Below are 20,931 nucleotides of genomic sequence, written 5' to 3' on the forward strand. Positions count from 1 at the left end.
TAGTACACTAGTCATGTCTAACTAGGACACAATATCGTGTACATGTAAAATATAATAGTACACTAGTCATGTCTAACTAGGACACAATATCGTGTACATGTGAAATATAATAGTACACTAGTCATGTCTAACTAGGACACAATATCGTGTACATGTGAAATATAATAGTACACTAGTCATGTCTAACTAGGACACAATATCGTGTACATGTGAAATATAATAGTACACTAGTTATGTCTAACTAGGACACAATATCGTGTACATGTGAAATATAATAGTACACTAGTCATGTCTAACTAGGACACAATATCGTGTACATGTGAAATATAATAGTACACTAGTCATGTCTAACTATGGCACAATATCGTGTACATGTGAAATATAATAGTACACTGGTCATGTCTAACTAGGATACAATATCGTGTACATGTGAAATATAATAGTACACTAGTCATGTCTAACTAGGACACAATATCGTGTACATGTGAAATATAATAGTACATTGGTCATGTCTAACTAGGACACAATATCGTGTACATGTGAAATATAATAGTACACTAGTCATGTCTAACTAGGACACAATATCGTGTACATGTGAAATATAATAGTACACTAGTCATGTCTAACTAGGACACAATATCGTGTACATGTGAAATATAATAGTACATTGGTCATGTCTAACTATGGCACAATATCGTGTACATGTGAAATATAATAGTACACTGGTCATGTCTAACTAGGATACAATATCGTGTACATGTGAAATATAATAGTACACTAGTAATGTCTAACTAGGATACAATATCGTGTACATGTGAAATATAATAGTACACTAGTCATGTGTAACTAGGACACAATATCGTGTACATGTGAAATATAATAGTACACTAGTCATGTCTAACTAGGACACAATATCGTGTACATGTGAAATATAATAGTACACTAGTCATGTCTAACTAGGACACAATATCGTGTACATGTGAAATATAATAGTACACTAGTCATATCTAACAGGACACAATATTGTGTACATGTGAAATATAATAGTACATTGGTCATGTCTAACTAGGACAAAATATCGTGTACATGTGAAATATAATAGTACATTGGACAGCATCGCGTACATGTGAAATACATTAGTACACTGGTCACGTCTAACTAGGACAGCCGTTAGAACATTTCATGAACGCCAGATGTTGTGTTTATGTGTGTAGGATTGTTGTGCCTGTCTTAATGTCCAAATGTTTTAACCTCAAAGAAATATAAGACCTGTCCACTTTATCATACAGATATAATTATAGGGCCCGTACAATAAATCACACAAAATTATAAGGCCTGCACAAAAACTATCTACAGACAAAGGCCCGCCCAAAAATATCATACAGACATAATTATAAGGGCTACAGGACATTACCCCCCGGAAATTACCCCCTGACATTTCCCCCCGTATTCCCCACCCCCGGAGAAATTACCCCCATGTCAATTTACCAACCCCCCCCCTCAAGTTAGAATCCTAACTCTAACTAGAATTCTATACTTATATATCACCTTAATACTTACCTTAAGAAAAAGACCAAAACCTAAGCATTCACCTCAGCCTAAACCATGACACAAAACCAAAACCAACGCTAGGCATTGGTTTAAGCCTAACCCTAACCCAAACCTTAACCCTAACCCTAGTCATTGCCCCTACCTTAACCCTAACTCTAACCCTTGCCTTAACTCTAACCTTAACCCTAGCCCTAGCCAGAAACCTAACTCTAACCCTAACCCGGTCCGTCCGGGGGGGGGGGGGGGGGGTAATGTCTTACTGGGGGGGGGGGGGGTAATTGACGGGGAGGGGTAATTGACAGGGGGGGTAATTACTCCTGGGGGTAATGTTGGGGGAAATGTCTTTGGGGTAATTGACGGGGGGGGGGGGGGGTAATGCCCTGTTCCCAATTATAAGATTAGGGCCCGTACAATAAATCATACATAATTATAAGGCCCACACAAAAATAATTATCATTAAAAAAGTGTTTAAAAACCCACGTTTTCTGATTGAACTAAAAAGTAGAAAATAAATGCTATACATCACAATAATGCAAGCGATCACTCTACTATAAACGATGAAAAACGTGGGGCGCCGAAGTAAAAGTTTTTTATCGGTCATTGTTAATATAAGATGTAAAAGTTATATTACTATTGATTAGATAATACTATTGACTTTTATTAGGGAGCTTGTAGAGAGTCAACAGTATTAGAAACTGTAAGAAAATCACGGCGCCCCACGTTTTTCATCGCTTATAGTAGAGTGATCGCTTGCATTATTGTGATGTATAGCATTTATTTTCTACTTTTTAGTTCAATCAGAAAACGTGGGTTTTTTTAAACTTTTTTAATGATTATTATTTTCTACTTTTTAGTCTTTGTCTGTTTGTTTGCTTTAAAATCTTGCTATCGATTTTATTTGGGTAAACGAAGACAACTCGTAAAAAACACGTGCCTTGAACCCGTGTCGAGTGGGTTAGCAATCGTGTGCCCAACCACTCGACCATATTGTCTCCCCCATACTGGCCACCAGTTGTTACGTTCTGGTTGTTTGTACACAAACACCGCGTAACAACTACTCAGTAAGCAAAAAGAGGGAGAGTACCAAATCTTGTTTTCATAAAATTATTATTACTGGGTTATGTCCCTTTTCCCCCACGTTTTTTGTAAAATTATATAGCGGTCTAAAATGATCAATAAAATGTTTCCATGGATCAATTTAGTAATAATAACAATTGAATATTCTATTGTCATCGGAAACAAAGCTTCCCTGAAAATTTCAGCGCGCTAGCTAACTGGGAAGTGCCCGAAATTTCGATCGCAAGATTTGATTGGAAAGACGCGAAAGCAAGTTAAAGAAAACGTGGGAAAAATCATTCGATGGCCCGGCCAAAAATATCATACAGACATAATTATACGGCCCGCCGAAAGCATCAGACATAACTACGGGGCCCACACCGGAGTCGAGATTATAAACATGGATCCGACTGTAATTATCCAAATATGAAGGTATCACGACTACAAGTACCAGGTACGAGATTAACGTCTGTTTGTTCTCAGGTATGTCGGTCACATGATCTTATCTTCTGTATGTGTGTGTGGGGGTCGGGGGGGGGTGAAAAGTTAAGCTCAGGTCAAGATTAACTTTAGAAAAGACCTAAATAATTCCTACAAGCTGCGTCATGACTGGTATCGATTCTGCTGTAGATAATTTGTCATGACAGGTATCGATTCTATTGTGGAGAAGTTGTGTTGGGAAAGGTTTCAATAAAAGACAGGTATTACAAGCATTATATAACTGACAATACATTGGGTCTACAGTGGGTAGTGAAAATGTTACAACTAGAAGAAGCGGTTCTAAATAACAATTACCTATATAGACGTTGAACTACCACATTGATATAATCCTACGTTACGTCTATAGATAGACCACTAGCTATATATGTATATTAGACCACTATATGTATAACAAACGTAGAACATAGCTTAGAATTGACACCTCTTGATAATTGACCATCAATTTGAAGTAGCAAAATCGATATAATAGCTTGACCACTTTTCTATAATAAACCACCATTACTGTAAAACCCACCGCTATATTAGGCTACCACAACCACACGCAAATCTTACCCACCCCACTGTAACACAGAAACTACAAACGTAGGCGATGTAACACAGAAACTACAAACGTAGGCGATGTATTCTAGGTTTACATCTACCACACCGCGCCCACTTTCAAAACATCTGCCAGCCCATCTGCTTGTACATTCATTCATTCACTCTTTGCCACGTAAGACACACTTTTTACACTTCTTAACTCAACAAAAAAGTAAGAACGTCGCTAGTTGTGATCAAGAACTTAATACTGCAGGGACGTCTTGGGGAGAAAATACAGCCATAGGCTAGAGTAGACAAAGTGGATAATAATCTTCTTCGTTCTTAATTTTTAGTGTTGGAAGGGATCGAGCCTTATCTGCCAGAGGGTTTGAACTCGAGACTGTTTCGAATTTATTAACCATGAGCTTTTGCCGACTCGACCACGCCTCCATCACAATTAATGATACGTATCAACTGGTTATGCGCCATTGAGGCCATTGACTCCGAATTCAGCCTGCTTTTCTTTTTGGATTTGCTTTCCTAGCCTTTGTCCAACCAAGAACAAACTACAAGGCAGCAGTTGTTTAATTTTGGAGTTGTCTCTCCTAGAAGAGTGGCTGTCCCCAGCTAACGAGCCTCATCTGCCCAAGGGTTCGAACTCGAGACTTTAATGGACGATAATGGTTGAGGTTCTTTGCTCCACAAGGAGTAAAGATGACTAAGTCAAGTTGTTTCTTACTTAAGGTTTACATACATACCTGTGGGGTAATGATTTTGTTAATTAACTTGTTGAGACCGTTGCCAGTGGACCAGGACTTCTTCAGGCCGTCACTCTCAGGCTGCAGGTAGCTGGTGGGCGACTCCCCCCCGTCCACTGACAAGTTCTGTGACGACGCCACCAAGTTCTTAGAGCCTGACTTCTTCAGAGTCAAGTTACTCTCAGACTTCCGGTTCTTGTTAGAGTCGGATTTTTTTTCCGACCGGTGAAGGAAAGATGGACTTTTGTGCTCCGCTTTTCTGAGCATTGGGCTGTTGGGCGCCGATTTGACCGGGTTGGCGTTCACGGGCGCGAATAATCGGCTCATTCTGTAATCCTCAGGGCTTAATCCACAGAATATAATCCACGGGAAATCACCACAGTTACTGTATAATCATTATAACTCCATGTGTATCTTTAGCTAGGAGGTTGAGGCATAGGAAATGAAAATCTATGAAGCACCGCTATGTACACTCACCCAAAAATTTACTTTACACCATGTAGCACAATCTAATGCAATTATACTGACGGCAATGTTTGTAAACAGGGAACACAACTCTATACAATCACTACCAAACACAAGACAATATAAGTTTCTTTAAAAGATTAAAACGTCACCAAAGTACAAGACCAGTCTTTAAATTTACAATGTAATTAAAAGATATAACAAAGTCCACGTGACCGTCGAAACGATGCAAGGTTGTATTTACATAAGATATGAGTTCAAGAGGGTATTAGGTCAGATATATTTATAGAACGAAATCACGAAATGTTAATCAAAGTTTGTTTTAGTATCCGATTCCACGTTTTTTGTAGAACTCTACTTCAACTACGCATACAGCTTTATTAAATACAGTGTAACTGAAACGTGTTACAAATATTTTTAAAAACCGTGACGGTTGGCACCGTGATGAATGACTCTCACACCTGTATAGAACAGGTCCTAGACCTGCCAGATGATCAAAGTTTGGTTTGTGGTGCTGTTTGCCTACGTCACGATCTCAAGTTGTGGTTTATACAATTTTTGTCACTGTTCCTCTCCTGACAACAGTGCCCCCTTTACAACGTGGCGCGCCCTTTACAACACAGCGCTTTCTCTACAACATGGCTCCCATTTTACAACATGGCGTCCCTTTCACAACATCGCACCCCTTTACATCATGGCGCCCCCTTTACAACAATGCGCCCCTTTACAACATTGTGCCCCTTTACATCATGGCGCCCCATTTACAAAATGGAGTCCCCTTTACAACATGGCGCCCCTTTACGTCATGGCGCCCCATTTACAACACGGCGCCCCCTGTACAACATGGCGCCCACTTTACAACATGGCGCCGCCTAATAACACAGCCCCTCCAACAACAAGTCACCCAACCCCCACCCCTACACTTGGTATACAATGTTATAGTATTGATATAATCGGAATAGTCCTGCTGTGTAATACAATCAAATACAACGTTTACAGCAGTTAGACTTAAAGCTAGTTACACTTTTGTAAATTATCTACCAAATTGTTTTAAACATGAACAGGCATATAGCTAATTTAGTGCCAAGTTCGTTTTCGTGACTAGAGATAATTCAACTTTTTCATTTGCTATATTTAAAACTCTATTTTATGTTTGTGAAACTAACAGTTGCTGAAAAGTAAATTCCTTTCGAGAATTTGATTTGTCAGATAACGCATGTTTTTGGAATTCGTTAACACATTTTAAAAGGATTCGTTAACACATTTTATAAGAATGTGTTAAAAATGGTATATGGATTTTGTTAACAAAAGCTATACGAATTTTTGTTAACAAAAGGTATATGGATTTTGTTGAAAAACGCTTTAAGTTAAAAAGTTGACAAAGAATTTTATCCTGTCATATACTTCAAAATACTGCTATGTATTAGGACTATGTATTTTAATAAATGTACTTCTATGCACATGTCCATGTCTATGCATATATATATATATATATATATATATATATATATATATATATATATATATATATATATATGTGTGTGTGTGTGTATGTGTGTGTATGTGTAGATTTCATCTGTTCATTGTCCAGACAACCTACCCCCTATGTCGACCATCTAGCCACGCCACCCGTAAAACCTATCAGGATCGATTAAATACGGACGCTAATCTACCCGTTAAATAGCCGGCTCGAATCTTCTTGTTGAAGAAATCTGAACGTAATAAAGCCTCGCGTCGATAGCATCTCTTTGCTTTTCTGCCACCGCAGGGAGCCATTCATCCGCCCTGCGCCCTCCCACCACTGCACGTCTGGGCGCCAGAGAAAAGAATTTGTTTATCCCGAGATCTTACAATTGCATCTTCCCAACAAAAAAAAATATTTTTTTCTTTGGGTCGTCTTGAGAAAAAAATAAAAACCACCAAGACACAACCAGCTAGCAATAACTCTGAAAATAACCCGCAGCAAAGAATTTTAGAGTTACCCGCCCTTTGTTGCAATCTTTGCTTCCGGATTTTTATTCGAATAAACATTCCGCTTATTTTAAGCCACAGTTTGGATTTATTAGTTGAAAAAAAAGCTATGACACTTTAGGACAAGGCATGCGTTTGTTTGAGTAAAAATAGCGTTTTTATAAGAATATGTGTAGTTTGTATGAATAAAGGTATCGTTTGTATGAGTAAAAATATCATTTGTATGAGTAAAAGTATCGTTTGTATGAGTAAAAGCTTCGTTTGCATGAGCGAAAGTATCGTTTGTATGAGTAAAAATATCGTTTGCACGAGTAAAAGTATCGTTTGGATGAGTAAAAATATCGTTTGTATGAGTCAAACGTAAAGTTTGCCTGAGTAAAAGTATCGTTTGTATGAATAAAGATATCGTTTTTTTAAATAAAGGTATCGTTTTTATAAGTAAAAGTATCGTATGTATAAGTAAAAGTAGCATTTGTATGAGTAAAAGTATCGTTTTTGTGAGTAAAAATATCGTTTGTATGAGTAAAAATATCGTTTGTGAGAGTAAAAGTATCGTTTGTGTGAGTAAAGGTATCGTTTGTGTGAGTAAAGTATCGTTTGTATGAGTAAAGGTATCGTTTGTGTGAGTACAAGTATCGTTTGTATGAGTAAAAGTATCGTTTGTGTTAGTAAAAGTATCGTTTGTATGAGTAAAAGTATCGTTTGTATGAGTAAAAGTATCGTTTGCAACATAATATATATAAATGTGTGTGTGTTTTATATATCAGTTCGCATGGAATAAAACATCTACCCCATGGCGTTACATAAAATATTAAAATGTGTATTGTCACATCTAGTCAGAACTTCACACATCACGTGTGTGCGCGTGCAACATGTTTATAATTAACTTGGTCTCTAATCAGCTGACGTCAAGTAATGGCCATTCGTGTTAGCAGTTAATTATTAATCACGACAACGATTTGGCTAATGCCCATTTTTTTTTCTCCGACATTCGTGTCAGAATTTTTTTATGGGACAAAAATCGTGTCTGGTGCTATAAAATGACGTCACAGATCGAACAACGTGACGTGTCCAACTTAGAGGTCACTGGTCGAACTAAGACGTCATTGGTCGAACTAAGACGTCACTTGTCGAACTTGAATACCCCGCGCCAGACTATAAAATAGACCTCTGATCAATATCGGCAATTGGTCATCGATAATCGATGCTATTAATCGGCTGATTGCGCCACCGTTTTACCTGTAATAAAAGATTGAACATCTCGCCGGAAGTGGGTTATTTATAACACGCATGGAGAACATGACGGGCGCATCAGGGGAAGTAACTGTGCTACAATTTACAGGGAGGTAACCAATGATAACAAACTAATTGCAAATTTTATCTCAACACGTGGAGATTCATTAAACTTAATTATCTTGAGATGCTAATTACTACAGTAATAAAAATTATCTTACAAGCATTTATCTAAAACCTACTTCAAAAAAGCCATAATAATAATGTAGTTAAACCTAAAAAAAAAAATAGCAACGGACAGATAAGCATGGAAAGATGTTGTAATAGCGTATGACGTATGGTTTACTGGAGTTGAAGACAGAGGAATAGAGTACAACATATCTTATTAATACCGTAAAACTTATCAATAGCTCTCTAGGCATAATATCAAACATTACCTAGTAAAATGTATTGATTAATGTAAAAATTATCTAACACAGCACATCCCAAGAAATGGTTTCCGTGAATATATCCTCTAAGAACTGAATTCACAACACGATGACTCTCCTGCTAGTTTAAAAAGCTATCAATGAAACAAGCTCGTAAAATGTAGTCCAAAGAAATCTAAGTCGTCTGCACTTCGTTAAATACCTGGTTTGTGTACGTTCGTCAAGGAGAGGTCTTTGGGTCACGACCTATGACGTCAAACAAGTGAAATCAATGCACCAGCTACGGAGGCGGTAGACAGCTCAAAACACGGCTACACGGCTACAAGGATGTACCCATGAGTGAGAGAGGTGGGTTCTTATATAACAGGCTGTGGGGATAATGTACCTACTGCTGTTCTAGACACTACTGTGCCCTACTTTAAAAAATCCTCCTAAATTGTGATTATAAAAATATGTTCCGATTAAATTAATAACGCTAGTTTAATGAAAAAAAAAATTACATACAATATTATTTAAATTATGTTGAATTTTTTAAAATTTATTATATATTTTTTTAATTTGAAGATTTAAAATTGTTTACATTAGAACACGGATACTTAAAAGTTCGTCTAGCGATTAAAAAAAAATTAAAAGCGAACTCTTGCTTTTTTTAAAACCAAGATAAGGAGCAGTAAAGAACAATAAATCAACACCACAAGTAAATCCACCACGACCGATAACTCTCGCTGCAAGGGAGATTACTCGCGATGCGGGACAGACAACAACAGAGAGCACAATTCAGGGGTAACAACTCGTGCAGAAGGGAGATCACCGCATCGCTAGCCACTGATGGGGCGTGGCCGTGACAGAATCAGGTGTTTCAGACCATCACGTGACTTCAAGGTGGCAAAAATACAACTTATTACATGTTTGATGAGAGACACATTGTATTCCTAGTTTATAAGACACATTCTATTCGTATTTTATAAGACATATTCAATACGTAATTATCATTTACGCATCTAAAAAGTTGTAAAACAAATTAGACATTAATTAAATGACATATCTAATTAGAAATTATACAAGAACACATCTAATTCGAATCAAAAGGCCACGAGTAATAAAAATGTAATGTATCTAATTAGAAAAAGTATAAACTGTAAATCTAATTAGAAGAAGTATAAACTATAAATGTAATTAGAAGAAGTATAAACTATAAATCTAATTAGAAGTATAAGCCATAAATCTAATTAGAAGAAGTATAAACTATAAATCTAATTAGAAAAAAAAACAATGAAGATAAAAGAAACATTAAAGATACATTTAATTAGAATTTATTTAGCGAGTATCTCTAATAACAAGAATGACACACCTAATTATAAGTTGCCTAACATGAAGTTCAGCACAAAACGAACAAGTTGAACTTGATGAATTGAAATCATTAGCGGTAACAACGGGTGGTCATTTACCTGCACAGCACCTGCTTCTGCCTGCAACCGCAGGGTTTACCTGCCAAATGCAGACAGGTACCTGCAGACCTACCTGACTTAATAGACAGGTACATGCAGACCTACCTGACTTAAGATACCTACAGACCTACTTGACTTAAGATACCTACAGACCTACTTGACTTAAGATACCTACAGACCTACTTGACTTAAGATATCTACAGACCTACTTGACTTAAGATACCTACAGACTTACTTGACTTAAGATACCTACAGACCTACTTGACTTAAGATACCTACAGACCTACCTGACTTAATAGACAGATACCTACAGACTTACATGACTTAAGATACCTACAGACTTACTTGACTTAAGATACCTACAGACCTACTTGACTTAAGATACCTACAGACCTACCTGACTTAATAGACAGATACCTACAGACTTACTTGACTTAAGATACCTACAGACTTACTTGACTTAAGATATCTACAGACCTACTTGACTTAAGATACCTACAGACTTACTTGACTTAAGATACCTACAGACCTACTTGACTTAAGATACCTACAGACTTACTTGACTTAAGATACCTACAGACTTACTTGACTTAATAGACAGATACCTACAGACTTACTTGACTTAAGATACCTACAGACCTACATGACTTAAGATACCTACAGACCTACTTGACTTAAGATACCTACAAACCTACTTAACAGACCTACTTGACTTAATAGACCTTCTAGACCTAACAGACCTACATGACTTAACAGACCTACTTGACTTAACACTCCCTATAACCAGCTAATGCTGCTAGACTGTATCCGATGTGAGGCCGGTACAAACTACAAAAATATCGTTCTTCTATTTAGATCGATACCGACAGGCTCAGGTCTGTGTTTAGCCACATTCAATCGTCGATACCTCAACATCGATACTCGCACCGCGACTCTCACAATTCCTACGTGATCACACTGAGACTGTCACGGTGTCACGTGACAGTTGGCGTAACTGTCACGTTTCGTCACAGGCACGTCGTGTCACGTTGTTTTCGTATTACTGTCTCGATACGTTACATCATAAATATCACGTGGTCTGACTGTCACACAAGAACACTGTCACGTGGTATCACGGACACATCCTGAAGTTATCCCGCGACACACAACACGGGATGGCGACCTAGAACACACCCACACAACACACCACGACCTAACAACCTGCATCACACACAGACCTGTTGATCGGTCACGGTACAGAAAATCCCACCGGTAAGTCAACGTTGATACACATCGCCCTGTTGATACACCTCGCTTGTTGAAAACACCTCTAACAAAACAACTGGGTTTCAAACGAGTTTTTTTGTCAACCCAAGGGCGTTAATCCAATCAAGAAATAGTAGGTCGCAACCGCCAAAACACAATACGTTGGAACAGTGTCGTGTACGATACTAGCACTATTTGCCCGTTCGCCGACGGGTTATTAAAATACCATCTTCACTGCACGTTGGAGTTGCTATTTCAGTCGGTTACCCTGCCTTTAAATACCCATCGATTTTTGCCAGTTTATATCCAGTACAGCCGTTGTTGAAATTTACATAGATTTACAGCGATCCATCGGTTGCTTATTGTAAGCTTTACATTTTCCAGCTTTACACAGATGCGTTACACGTGTCATATCATCTTTAGTACGTCCAAATAGTTAGCTTTACACCGGTCCGATTTAAATAGATATATCACATATTTTTTTTATAAATCAGATAGACTAGACAAAGATATACAACACATTTTATATTAACTTTACATAAGGTAGATTAAGTATACATAGCCGTATCACATGTTTGATGGTAGATCTACACAAACCAGCTGTGTTAGCAAACACATCGATAATCGGACTTGAAGACGCGATTATTTCCCCTGTTTGACGTCATTAGAAATGTAAACAAGCGGTGAGGACATCTTGAGTTGAATCCATGAATATTACGACATGGTTTATTTATAACCGGTGCATCGGAGAAGTAGAGTTACCTGCTAGGGATAGCGGATTAACAGCGGGTCTTAATCCGCTCGTCTAGGGGTACAGACGACAGGATGTGACGTTTCAGGGTGGATTAGATTTGGATTAAACGAAACAAAACGTAATAGGAAAGCAGATGTTTAAGGGGAGGCTAGTCTGACAGATGGGTGAGGGAGGTAACTGGCAGATAAAACAAGCATAGATAAACCACGACAGGCAGAAACAGACAGCAGACAAAAGACAGACATAGGTGCCGTGGGGTGGAATTTAATGTCCATGTTTAGAATGTTTTATTTTTCCTGTGATGTGGATCCCGGTACCAGAGTCGTGTGGCTAAAGGCGGCGCCGTCTGTTTCACACACAGTGGTAAACAATTACAATCACCCCCCCCCCCCTTTAGTAGCCCCAAACATTATGTACGATCTCCGTTTATCAGTGACCCCTAAAATTCTGTAATCTACCAGTGGCACCTTACATTCTGTAAGATCCCCGTCCATGCGTTATGTGTAGCACGCCCATGGGGTGTGTATAGCACGCCCACGAGGTGTGTGTAGCACGCCCATGAGGTTATGTGTAGCATGCCCACGAGGTGTGTGTAGCACGCCCATGAGATGTGTGTAGCACGCCCATGAGGTGTGTGTAGCACGCCCATGAGATATGTGTAGCACGCCCATGAGATATGTGTAGCACGCCCACGAGGTGTGTGTAACACGCCCATGAGATGTGTGTAGCACGCCCATGAGGTGTGTGTAGCACGCCCATGAGATATGTGTAGCACGCCCACGAGGTGTGTGTAGCACGCCCATGAGATGTGTGTAGCACGCCCATGAGGTGTGTGTAGCACGCCCATGAGATATGTGTAGCATGCCCACGAGGTGTGTGTAGTACTCATATATCCGTTGAGGCCATCGCTTATTAGCCAACACGCACTGGCATCAATGTAATTGTGACGCCATGCGTTTTATTCGCGTCACAACAGAAGCGCCGACGTCCTCTTGACTCTTGCGTCGTTGTCAGAGGCGTCAAGAATTATTTCGTCCGTGACAGAAATATTGACAGTAGCATAAAGAGTAGCGTCAGTGGGAGACAGAATACCAGACGCGTCAACGACAGCTTTAGTGACGCAGTGACTCTATCAGATCAACCTGCCACACCCACAGGTTGAAAACTAACCAACTTATCAACCTGCCACACCCACAGGTTGAAAACTATCTAAGTTATCAACCCGCCATACCCACAGGTTGAAAACTAACCAACTTATCAACCTGCCACACCCACAGGTTGAAAACTAACCAACTTATCAACCTGCCACACCCACAGGTTGAAAACTAACCAACTTATCAACTTGACACACCCACAGGTTGAAAACTAACCAACTTATCAACTTGCCACACCCACAGGTTGAAAACTAACCAACTTATCAACTTGCCACACCCACAGGGTGACATCTACTATACACACACGGCAAAGACTAAACCACTTCAGATTTATCTAATACCGGATCCGATCGATCGAACACAATCAATAATACAATAGGAACGGTTAATCTCATGATTACAGACCTCACAAGCTAACGTATAAAAAACTTCACCATACAACATCCAACAGAATGTTGTATCACGTCACAAAAGTTGGATCAGAAATGTTCGTAGAATTGACGGACGAAAGTTGAAAATGTCAGATTTGAACAAAGAAAGTCTTCACTAAACACAGGAAACAATGCTTTGGTATCTAGAGGTTGTAAATCCGAGGACCAAAGATGACGTACAGACTAGTGAGAGTGACGGATGACAGACAGCCTTGCTGATCCGGCAAATTGCATTCGGCAAGCGACCCACGCAGACCCGACTCACGCGGTGATCTGCTGCAGTCATGCGATCACGTGAGTGACTGGTCCATTTCCTGCTCGACGCTGGCGTCATCTCTTATTTAATGGCGCTAAAAGTACTGGTAGGTGGTGGTGGTCTTGCGCATCTCGCGTTTTTAGGTGGTGGTGGTCTTGTGCATCTTTCATTTCTAGTTGTTGGTAATCTTGCGTATCTCGAGTTTCTTGGTGTTGGTGGTTTTGCACATATCAAATTTCTAGGTGTTATTACTGGTAGGTGGGGGAGGGGGGGGGGGGTCGGCGTGGTCACGTCGGTAAAGCTCATGGTTGCTAAACCGAAAAGTCTCGAGTTCGAACCCTCGTTAGTTGTGGACAGTCACTCTTCTAGAAGAGACAACTCCAAAGTCAAACAACTGCTGTCTAGTAGTTTGTTCTTGTTTGGACAAAGGCTATGGAAGCTAATCCAAAAAAGAAAAGCAGGCTAAAATCGGAGTCAATGGCCTCAATGGAGCATAACCAGTTGACACGCTTACTCAATTATGTTGGAGGGGATCCCTTTCAACACTAAAATTAAGTAAGAACGAAGAAGAAGAAGAAGACTGGTAGGTGGTGGTCTTGCGCATCTCGCGTTTTTAAGTGTGGGTGGACCTACTGGTGGTCTACTTATCTTACACTACTGGGTGCTGGTAGCTTATACATCTCGCGATGCTATATGTTGTTTGTCTCTCGAGAGGTACTGTTATCCTCGAAGTGTAGCATCAGATATTTGTATCTCAATCTCCACTGGGAGATCTCGATTCTACCGTGTGTCGTGTAGTCGTGTTTAATACCGGAAGTGTTCAGGGACCCAGCGCCATGTTGCCTGGTGGCCGCTAGAGCTTGTGTTACTCTTAGCGTCCATTTGTGATATTGATAATTATGTTTAGTAAGACCTGTATTTATTTTTAGATTATGACGAAATGTTGAATCCACTTTTGGTGTCTCAGCACAAATGTCCCCCGCATTGGTGTCCCCATATATGATGTATCCCACATGGTGTTTACCCACATGGTGTTTCCCCACATTGTGTTTCCCCACATGGTGTTTCCCCACATGGTGTTTCTCCACATGGTGTTTCGCCACATGGTGTTTCCCCACATGGTGTCTCCACTCAATGAGTCACCACATGGTGTTTAACCTCACACGGTGTCTCTATCCTACACCCCCCCCCCCCCCACGGTGACCCCACACATCTAATCTCCCAGCCGATCTCAACAAAACACCTGAGCACCCCCCCCCCCCCCACACACACACACAATCACACCTGGTGCCAGAAATACCACGTGACGCCCACTCAATCACTGCATGTTTAGCATGGAAAGGTGTGGGGGTGGGGGTGGGGGGTCAGGAACTTCAATTTTTTGCAAGTCATATGTTCGTGAAACAATCGTTAAAACGACACAGAAAAAATAAACCACATGCGATATCCTGCTTTTAATTATCTCTCCCGTGCAATTTATAACTCTTATTGTACGAGTTACTGCCCTTTCGATTAACTCCCCTCTGGAAAATCTAGCTAACTCTTACTTAACAGTTGGCCCAAACCCCTACAACAACGCCACCACATCAACCCATGTATTTGTTTAATCTTCTAGTCCAGTAGTCGCCCCTGCGGTGCTAAAGGGAGGCAACAAAATTATGATTAGATGCTTAGATTATCTCCCCTGCGTGATACGATTAGAGTTATCTCCCCTGGTGCTGGTTGACCAAATCAATACTCGTGTCTTACAATATTTCCCGAGGCCCCTATGGCGTAATGCTTTCAATTACTATAACAGGCTGTTTTATAAGGAGGGGGAAATACGGCGTTAAGGCCACGTCGTTTTATGTAGATGTCAATGGCGTTATTGGAAATTTTGTTAGGATGTATCCTTCTCGCTACACCTATCTAACCCTTTTGTTTTTGAGTGCATAAAAGATATTACATATATTTAGGCATATATATATATATATATATATATATATATATATATATATATATATATATATATATATATATATATATATATATATAAAACAATAGAAAAAAAGCTTATAAAAAATAATTGAAATACAATGAGATCGATATCTAAAAATACTCAAAGGACATCACGCTTCTCTCAAATCACCTTTGTGTACAATTTTAAACTACAATGACCACTTGTCTCCTCCCCCTCCCTCAATACACCAACCACTAACATGGTGTTGCATTTGAGCACCCACGTCCATCCCTCCAACCCCCCCCCCCCATATACCAACCGTTAACACTGGGTTGCCTTTGAGCGTCCACCCCCACATACCAAGCACCCATACGGGGTTGCCTTTGTGCCGTTTAAGAACCCTTGGCCTCAAACTTTCAAGACTGGAACCAAAAAGTCTGGTACAGATCAGACATCTCGTGGGATGATCAGCCAACCGTGAAGACGAGAGAAAAAACTCGAGAAATCGATTTTAAAAAAACATCTGGTTTTCGATTGGCACCACACAGTGTGAGCGGCATCATCAAAAATTGAACGAAAAAATTAGGCTATTGGGAGGTCAGTGCCTAGCTATTGGGAGGTGAGTGTCGAGCTATTGGGAGGTGAATGTCGAACTATTGGGAGGTGAATATCGAGCTATTGGGAGGTAAATGTCGAGCTATTGGGGGGTGAGCGTCGAGCTATTGGGAGGTGAGTGTCGAGCTATTGGGAGGTGAGTGTCGAGCTATTGGGAGGTGAGTGTCGAGCTATTGGGAGGTGAGTGTCGAGCTATTGGGAGGTGAGTGTCGAGCTATTGGGAGGTGAGTGTCGAGCTATTGGGAGGTGAGTGTCGAGCTATTGGGAGGTGAATGTCGAACTATTGGGTGGTGAATATCGAGCTATTGGGAGGTAAATGTCGAGCTATTGGGGGGGTGAGCGTCGAGCTATTGGGAGGTGAGTGTCGAGCTATTGGGAGGTATTGTCAAGCTATTGGGAGGTCAGTGTCGAGCTATTTGGAGGTCAGTCCAGCTATAAGGAGGGGAGTGTCGAGCTATTGGGAGGTGAATGTCGTGCTATTGGGAGGTAAATGTCGTGCTATTGGGAGGTGAATGTCGAGCTATTGGGAGGTAAATGTCGAGCTATTGGGAGGTGAATGTCGAACTATTGGGAGGTGAATATCGAGCTATTGGGAGGTAAATGTCGAGCTATTGGGAGGTGAATGTCGAGTAGATGTCGAGCTTGGCAGTGGTACTTTCAACTGACAGTCGCCATATTGTGTTGTGCCGCTTGCTTGTTTGTTTGTTGTGGTGCTTTGATGTTTGTTTAATAACAAGATTATATAGCACGATCTAAAAAAAATGTAATGCTTCATTTCATGTTTGTTTGGTTTGAACTAGTTTATGTGGTTTAATGTGTGTGTGTGGGAGGGGGGGGGGGGAGTGTCGTTTTTTAATACGCCTTACAGCTTATCTAGTGTGTTACTGTATAAAGTGTGACCTTTTGTGTATTACTGTATAAAGCATGACCCAGTGTGTTATTGTATAAGGCATGACCTAGTGTGTACTATACAAAGAATGGCCTAGTGTGAACTGTATAAAGCAGGGCTTTTCTCATACTATGTAAGGCATACACAGGGGAGCTGGTGGTTTCCTGGCAATAAAGTTTTAGAGTCAGACTTGTTTCACAAATGGAGTAAAATAACTAGTAAAATTATTAGCTTTTGGATCACTAGTGAGTGACGCCAGTCAAGGCTGCTTTGGATTGGTCAAACTGGCTAAGCCGAGAATTGTTTTTATAGGAAAACATGGACTGGATTATCTCACGGATCTCATTATGTACATACTATACTATTAGTGTTATTACAATAGAAGAAATACATTGGAAGGATAACATTAATTATAAGATATAAGGGAGATGGTACAAGGACTGACATAGGGAAGATTGAATTTTACTAAGGGTGAGATATGAAATAGGACGACAGGAAGATACATAAATAAAATAGATGACGTTGTCAAATTTAAAGGACGAAATAAGAAGAAAGAAAACTGATAAAATACATCAGCAGGGTGAACTGAGATGACGACATTACGGGGATGACAGATTGTAAGGAAGATTCATACATTTTACAGTTACAGTATCGAGTTCGTAACGACCCAAAATTAAATTTCTAATGGAAATATAGGATCGTCTTACCAGGATAGATAGCAATCGTTGTATAAACGTAACGTTTCAAGGGTAATTCAGGTGGGGTGGGGGTTGTATGGCACTGTGCTGGTATGATACACTTCCGGTATACAAGGGTTGTTTTGTGATTCGGTTAAATAAAATATTTCAAGGTCATACCCTATCTATATATTGTTTTATAAAAAATCTGGTGGCATATAATCTTGTGGTATACAATTTAGTAATATAAAATCTGGTGGCATATAATCTTGTGGTGTAACATTTTGTGGTATAAAATCTGGTGGCATAAAATCTAGTGGTATAGACCAGGGGTCTCCAAACTTTTCAGACCGAGGGCCGCATTAACTATCAAATTTCAGTTCGGGGGCCAGTTTCTTCCAGGCATCTCTTTGATTTTTCTGGGCAAAGTTCCTCAGCCATCACCGACAAACGATTTTTCCTTAGACAAAAAGATCTCCGCGGGCCGGATGAGAGGACTTGGCGGGCCGCATCCGGCCCGCGGGCCGTAGTTTGGAGACTCCTGGTATAGACTATTGATAAAAATATGATGATGTGCGGAAATTTGAAGTATGTTGGTTTACAAAGTATAATAAACATGATCTACGGAGTGTGAGTGTGGTTAGGGTGAGATTGTGGGTGTGGTTAGGTTGAGGATGTTGGTGTGATCAGGGTGAGATTGTGTGTGTGGCTAGTGTGGGATTGTGGGTGCGATGAACGTGAGATTGTGGATGTGGTCAGGGTGAGATTGTGGGTGTGGTTAGGATGAGATTGTGGGTGTGGTTAGGGTGAGATTGTGGGTGTGGTTAGGTTGAGGATGTTGGTGTGATCAGGGTGAGATTGCAAACTCTATATACAAGAATAAATACCGCCAATACCCTAATGATCGGCTGTCAGTAACAAAGCCCACCCATAATTAACCTCATACCTAATTAACTCTCGGTGACTCTCAGTTTACCAGCAACATCCCCAACCCCAGCATAGATCGTACACATCCCGTCAGTCACTTACAACATGGGTTTACATCACCAACCCCACCATAGATCGTACACATCCCGTCAGTCACTTACAACATGGGTTTACATCACCAACCCCACCATAGATCGTACACATCCCGTCAGTCACTAATAACAACATGGGTTTAATCTTTGATGCGATTAACCAAATCCCCTTGTATGGATGAAATCATTGGAAAGTAGTCGGATTTAGGGCAGGGACTGTGTCAAAAGCAACGACTACTTGACCTGCTAAGTTATAAGATAAAATCTGCTGTTGTGTTGATTAGCAATTTGGTTTTATCTCTCAGTCATTTCAGTCATAATATAACTCGTCACCACACCATCCCCTGTGTAAATCATGACTTAAGTCATGTTATGATTTGAAATGCCTACACACAGAACATACACGTTTTACATTCAAGCGGAGTGAATGGTTTGGATAATTTAATCCCCTAATACGTTTTATCGTCATTACTTATGTAAATCGATTTGAAGAAGTTTTCCGCATGAGATTTGATGTAACGACATTTGGTGTGTGTCTTTGGGACATCAAACAAATATAGGGCTGTGTAGGTATAGGAGATGGTGTGTGGGACATCAAACAAATATAGGGCTGTGTAGGTATAGGAGATGGTGTGTGGGACATCAAACAAATATAGGGCTGGGTAGGTATATGGGGATGGTGTGTGGGACATCAAACAAATATAGGGCTGTGTAGGTATAGGAGATGGTGTGTGGGACATCAAACAAATATAGGGCTGTGTAGGTATAGGAGATGGTGTGTGGGACATCAAACAAATATAGGGCTGTGTAGGAATATGGGGATGGTGTGTGGGACATCAAACAAATATAGGGCTATGTAGGTATAGGAGATGGTGTGTGGGACATCAAACAAATATAGGGCTGTGTAGGTATAGGAGATGGTGTGTGGGACATCAAACAAATATAGGGCTGTGTAGGTATAGGAGATGGTGTGTGGGACATCAAACAAATATAGGGCTGTGTAGGTATATGGAGATGGTGTGTGGGACATCAAACAAATATAGGGCTGTGTAGGTATAGGAGATGGTGTGTGGGACATCAAACAAATATAGGGCTGTGTAGGTATAGGAGATGGTGTGTGGGACATCAAACAAATATAGGGCTGTGTAGGTATAGGAGATGGTGTGTGGGACATCAAACAAATATAGGGCTGTGTAGGTATAGGAGATGGTGTGTGGGACATCAAACAAATATAGGGCTGTGTAGGTATATGGAGATGGTGTGTGGGACATCAAACAAATATAGGGCTGTGTAGGTATAGGAGATGGTGTGTGGGACATCAAACAAATATAGGGCTGTGTAGGTATAGGAGATGGTGTGTGGGACATCAAACAAATATAGGGCTGTGTAGGTATAGGAGATGGTGTGTGGGACATCAAACAAATATAGGGCTGTGTAGGTATAGGAGATGGTGTGTGGGACATCAAATAAATATAGGCCTGTGTAGGAATATGGGGATGGTGTGTAGCATGATACTGTTCGTGTCACGCTACTAAACTGTGTAAACAGATGCTTACGTCACTCAACTGTGTAGAAAGATTCTTACGCTACTAAACCATGTATGCAGATTCCTACGCTACTAAACTATTAGACAGATGCATACGCTACTAAACTGTGTAGGTAGATTCCTGCTCCACCCACTGGGTATAAGGTGGTTTGAGAGGATTACACCGCGGGGTGAGAAAAAAAAAATATTTAAAAATCCGATCGAATAGGATGTACGACAGGGGGGTGGGGGTGGATAAACCACGCCCTGCGCTCACGCACTAATGCTAGCAGACATGCACGTGACTTGAGCCGTGGACAGCAAATTTAGGACCCCATGCACTGCCACAAAATATCCAACGGAATAGTGGCTAGCTGACTAGATCACTTGTACCAAATATCAGACAATTTTAGGGTTTTATAGCAGTAGTTTATAGAGTGTTTCTTTCCGATATTTTTCTCGGTGAGTAGGGCTTATGAAACTTCCGAGAACGGGGT

General features: G+C 40.3%; 1 protein-coding gene across 2 annotated transcripts in view; it reads right to left on the reverse strand.

Annotated features, from left to right (window-relative positions):
* LOC131936487 (serine/threonine-protein kinase Sgk1) overlaps window positions 1-20,931 on the reverse strand; it is a 112,866-nt gene that overhangs the window by 89,328 nt on the left and 2,607 nt on the right. The window contains exon 1 of one of the 2 annotated variants that reach the window (XM_059293504.1): window positions 4,386-4,860. The exons of the other annotated variant lie outside the window; for it this stretch is intronic. Coding sequence (XP_059149487.1) covers window positions 4,386-4,712 — 327 coding nt within the window. The 5' untranslated portion in view covers window positions 4,713-4,860. Of the gene's footprint in view, window positions 1-4,385; window positions 4,861-20,931 lie in introns of those variants that run through there. 2 annotated transcript variants of the gene reach the window in all.

Source organism: Physella acuta, unplaced genomic scaffold (assembly GCF_028476545.2).
Source record: "Physella acuta isolate Inbredline_101_S28 unplaced genomic scaffold, ASM2847654v3 ptg000178l, whole genome shotgun sequence".
In the NCBI taxonomy this organism is placed as follows: Eukaryota; Metazoa; Mollusca; class Gastropoda; family Physidae; genus Physella; species Physella acuta.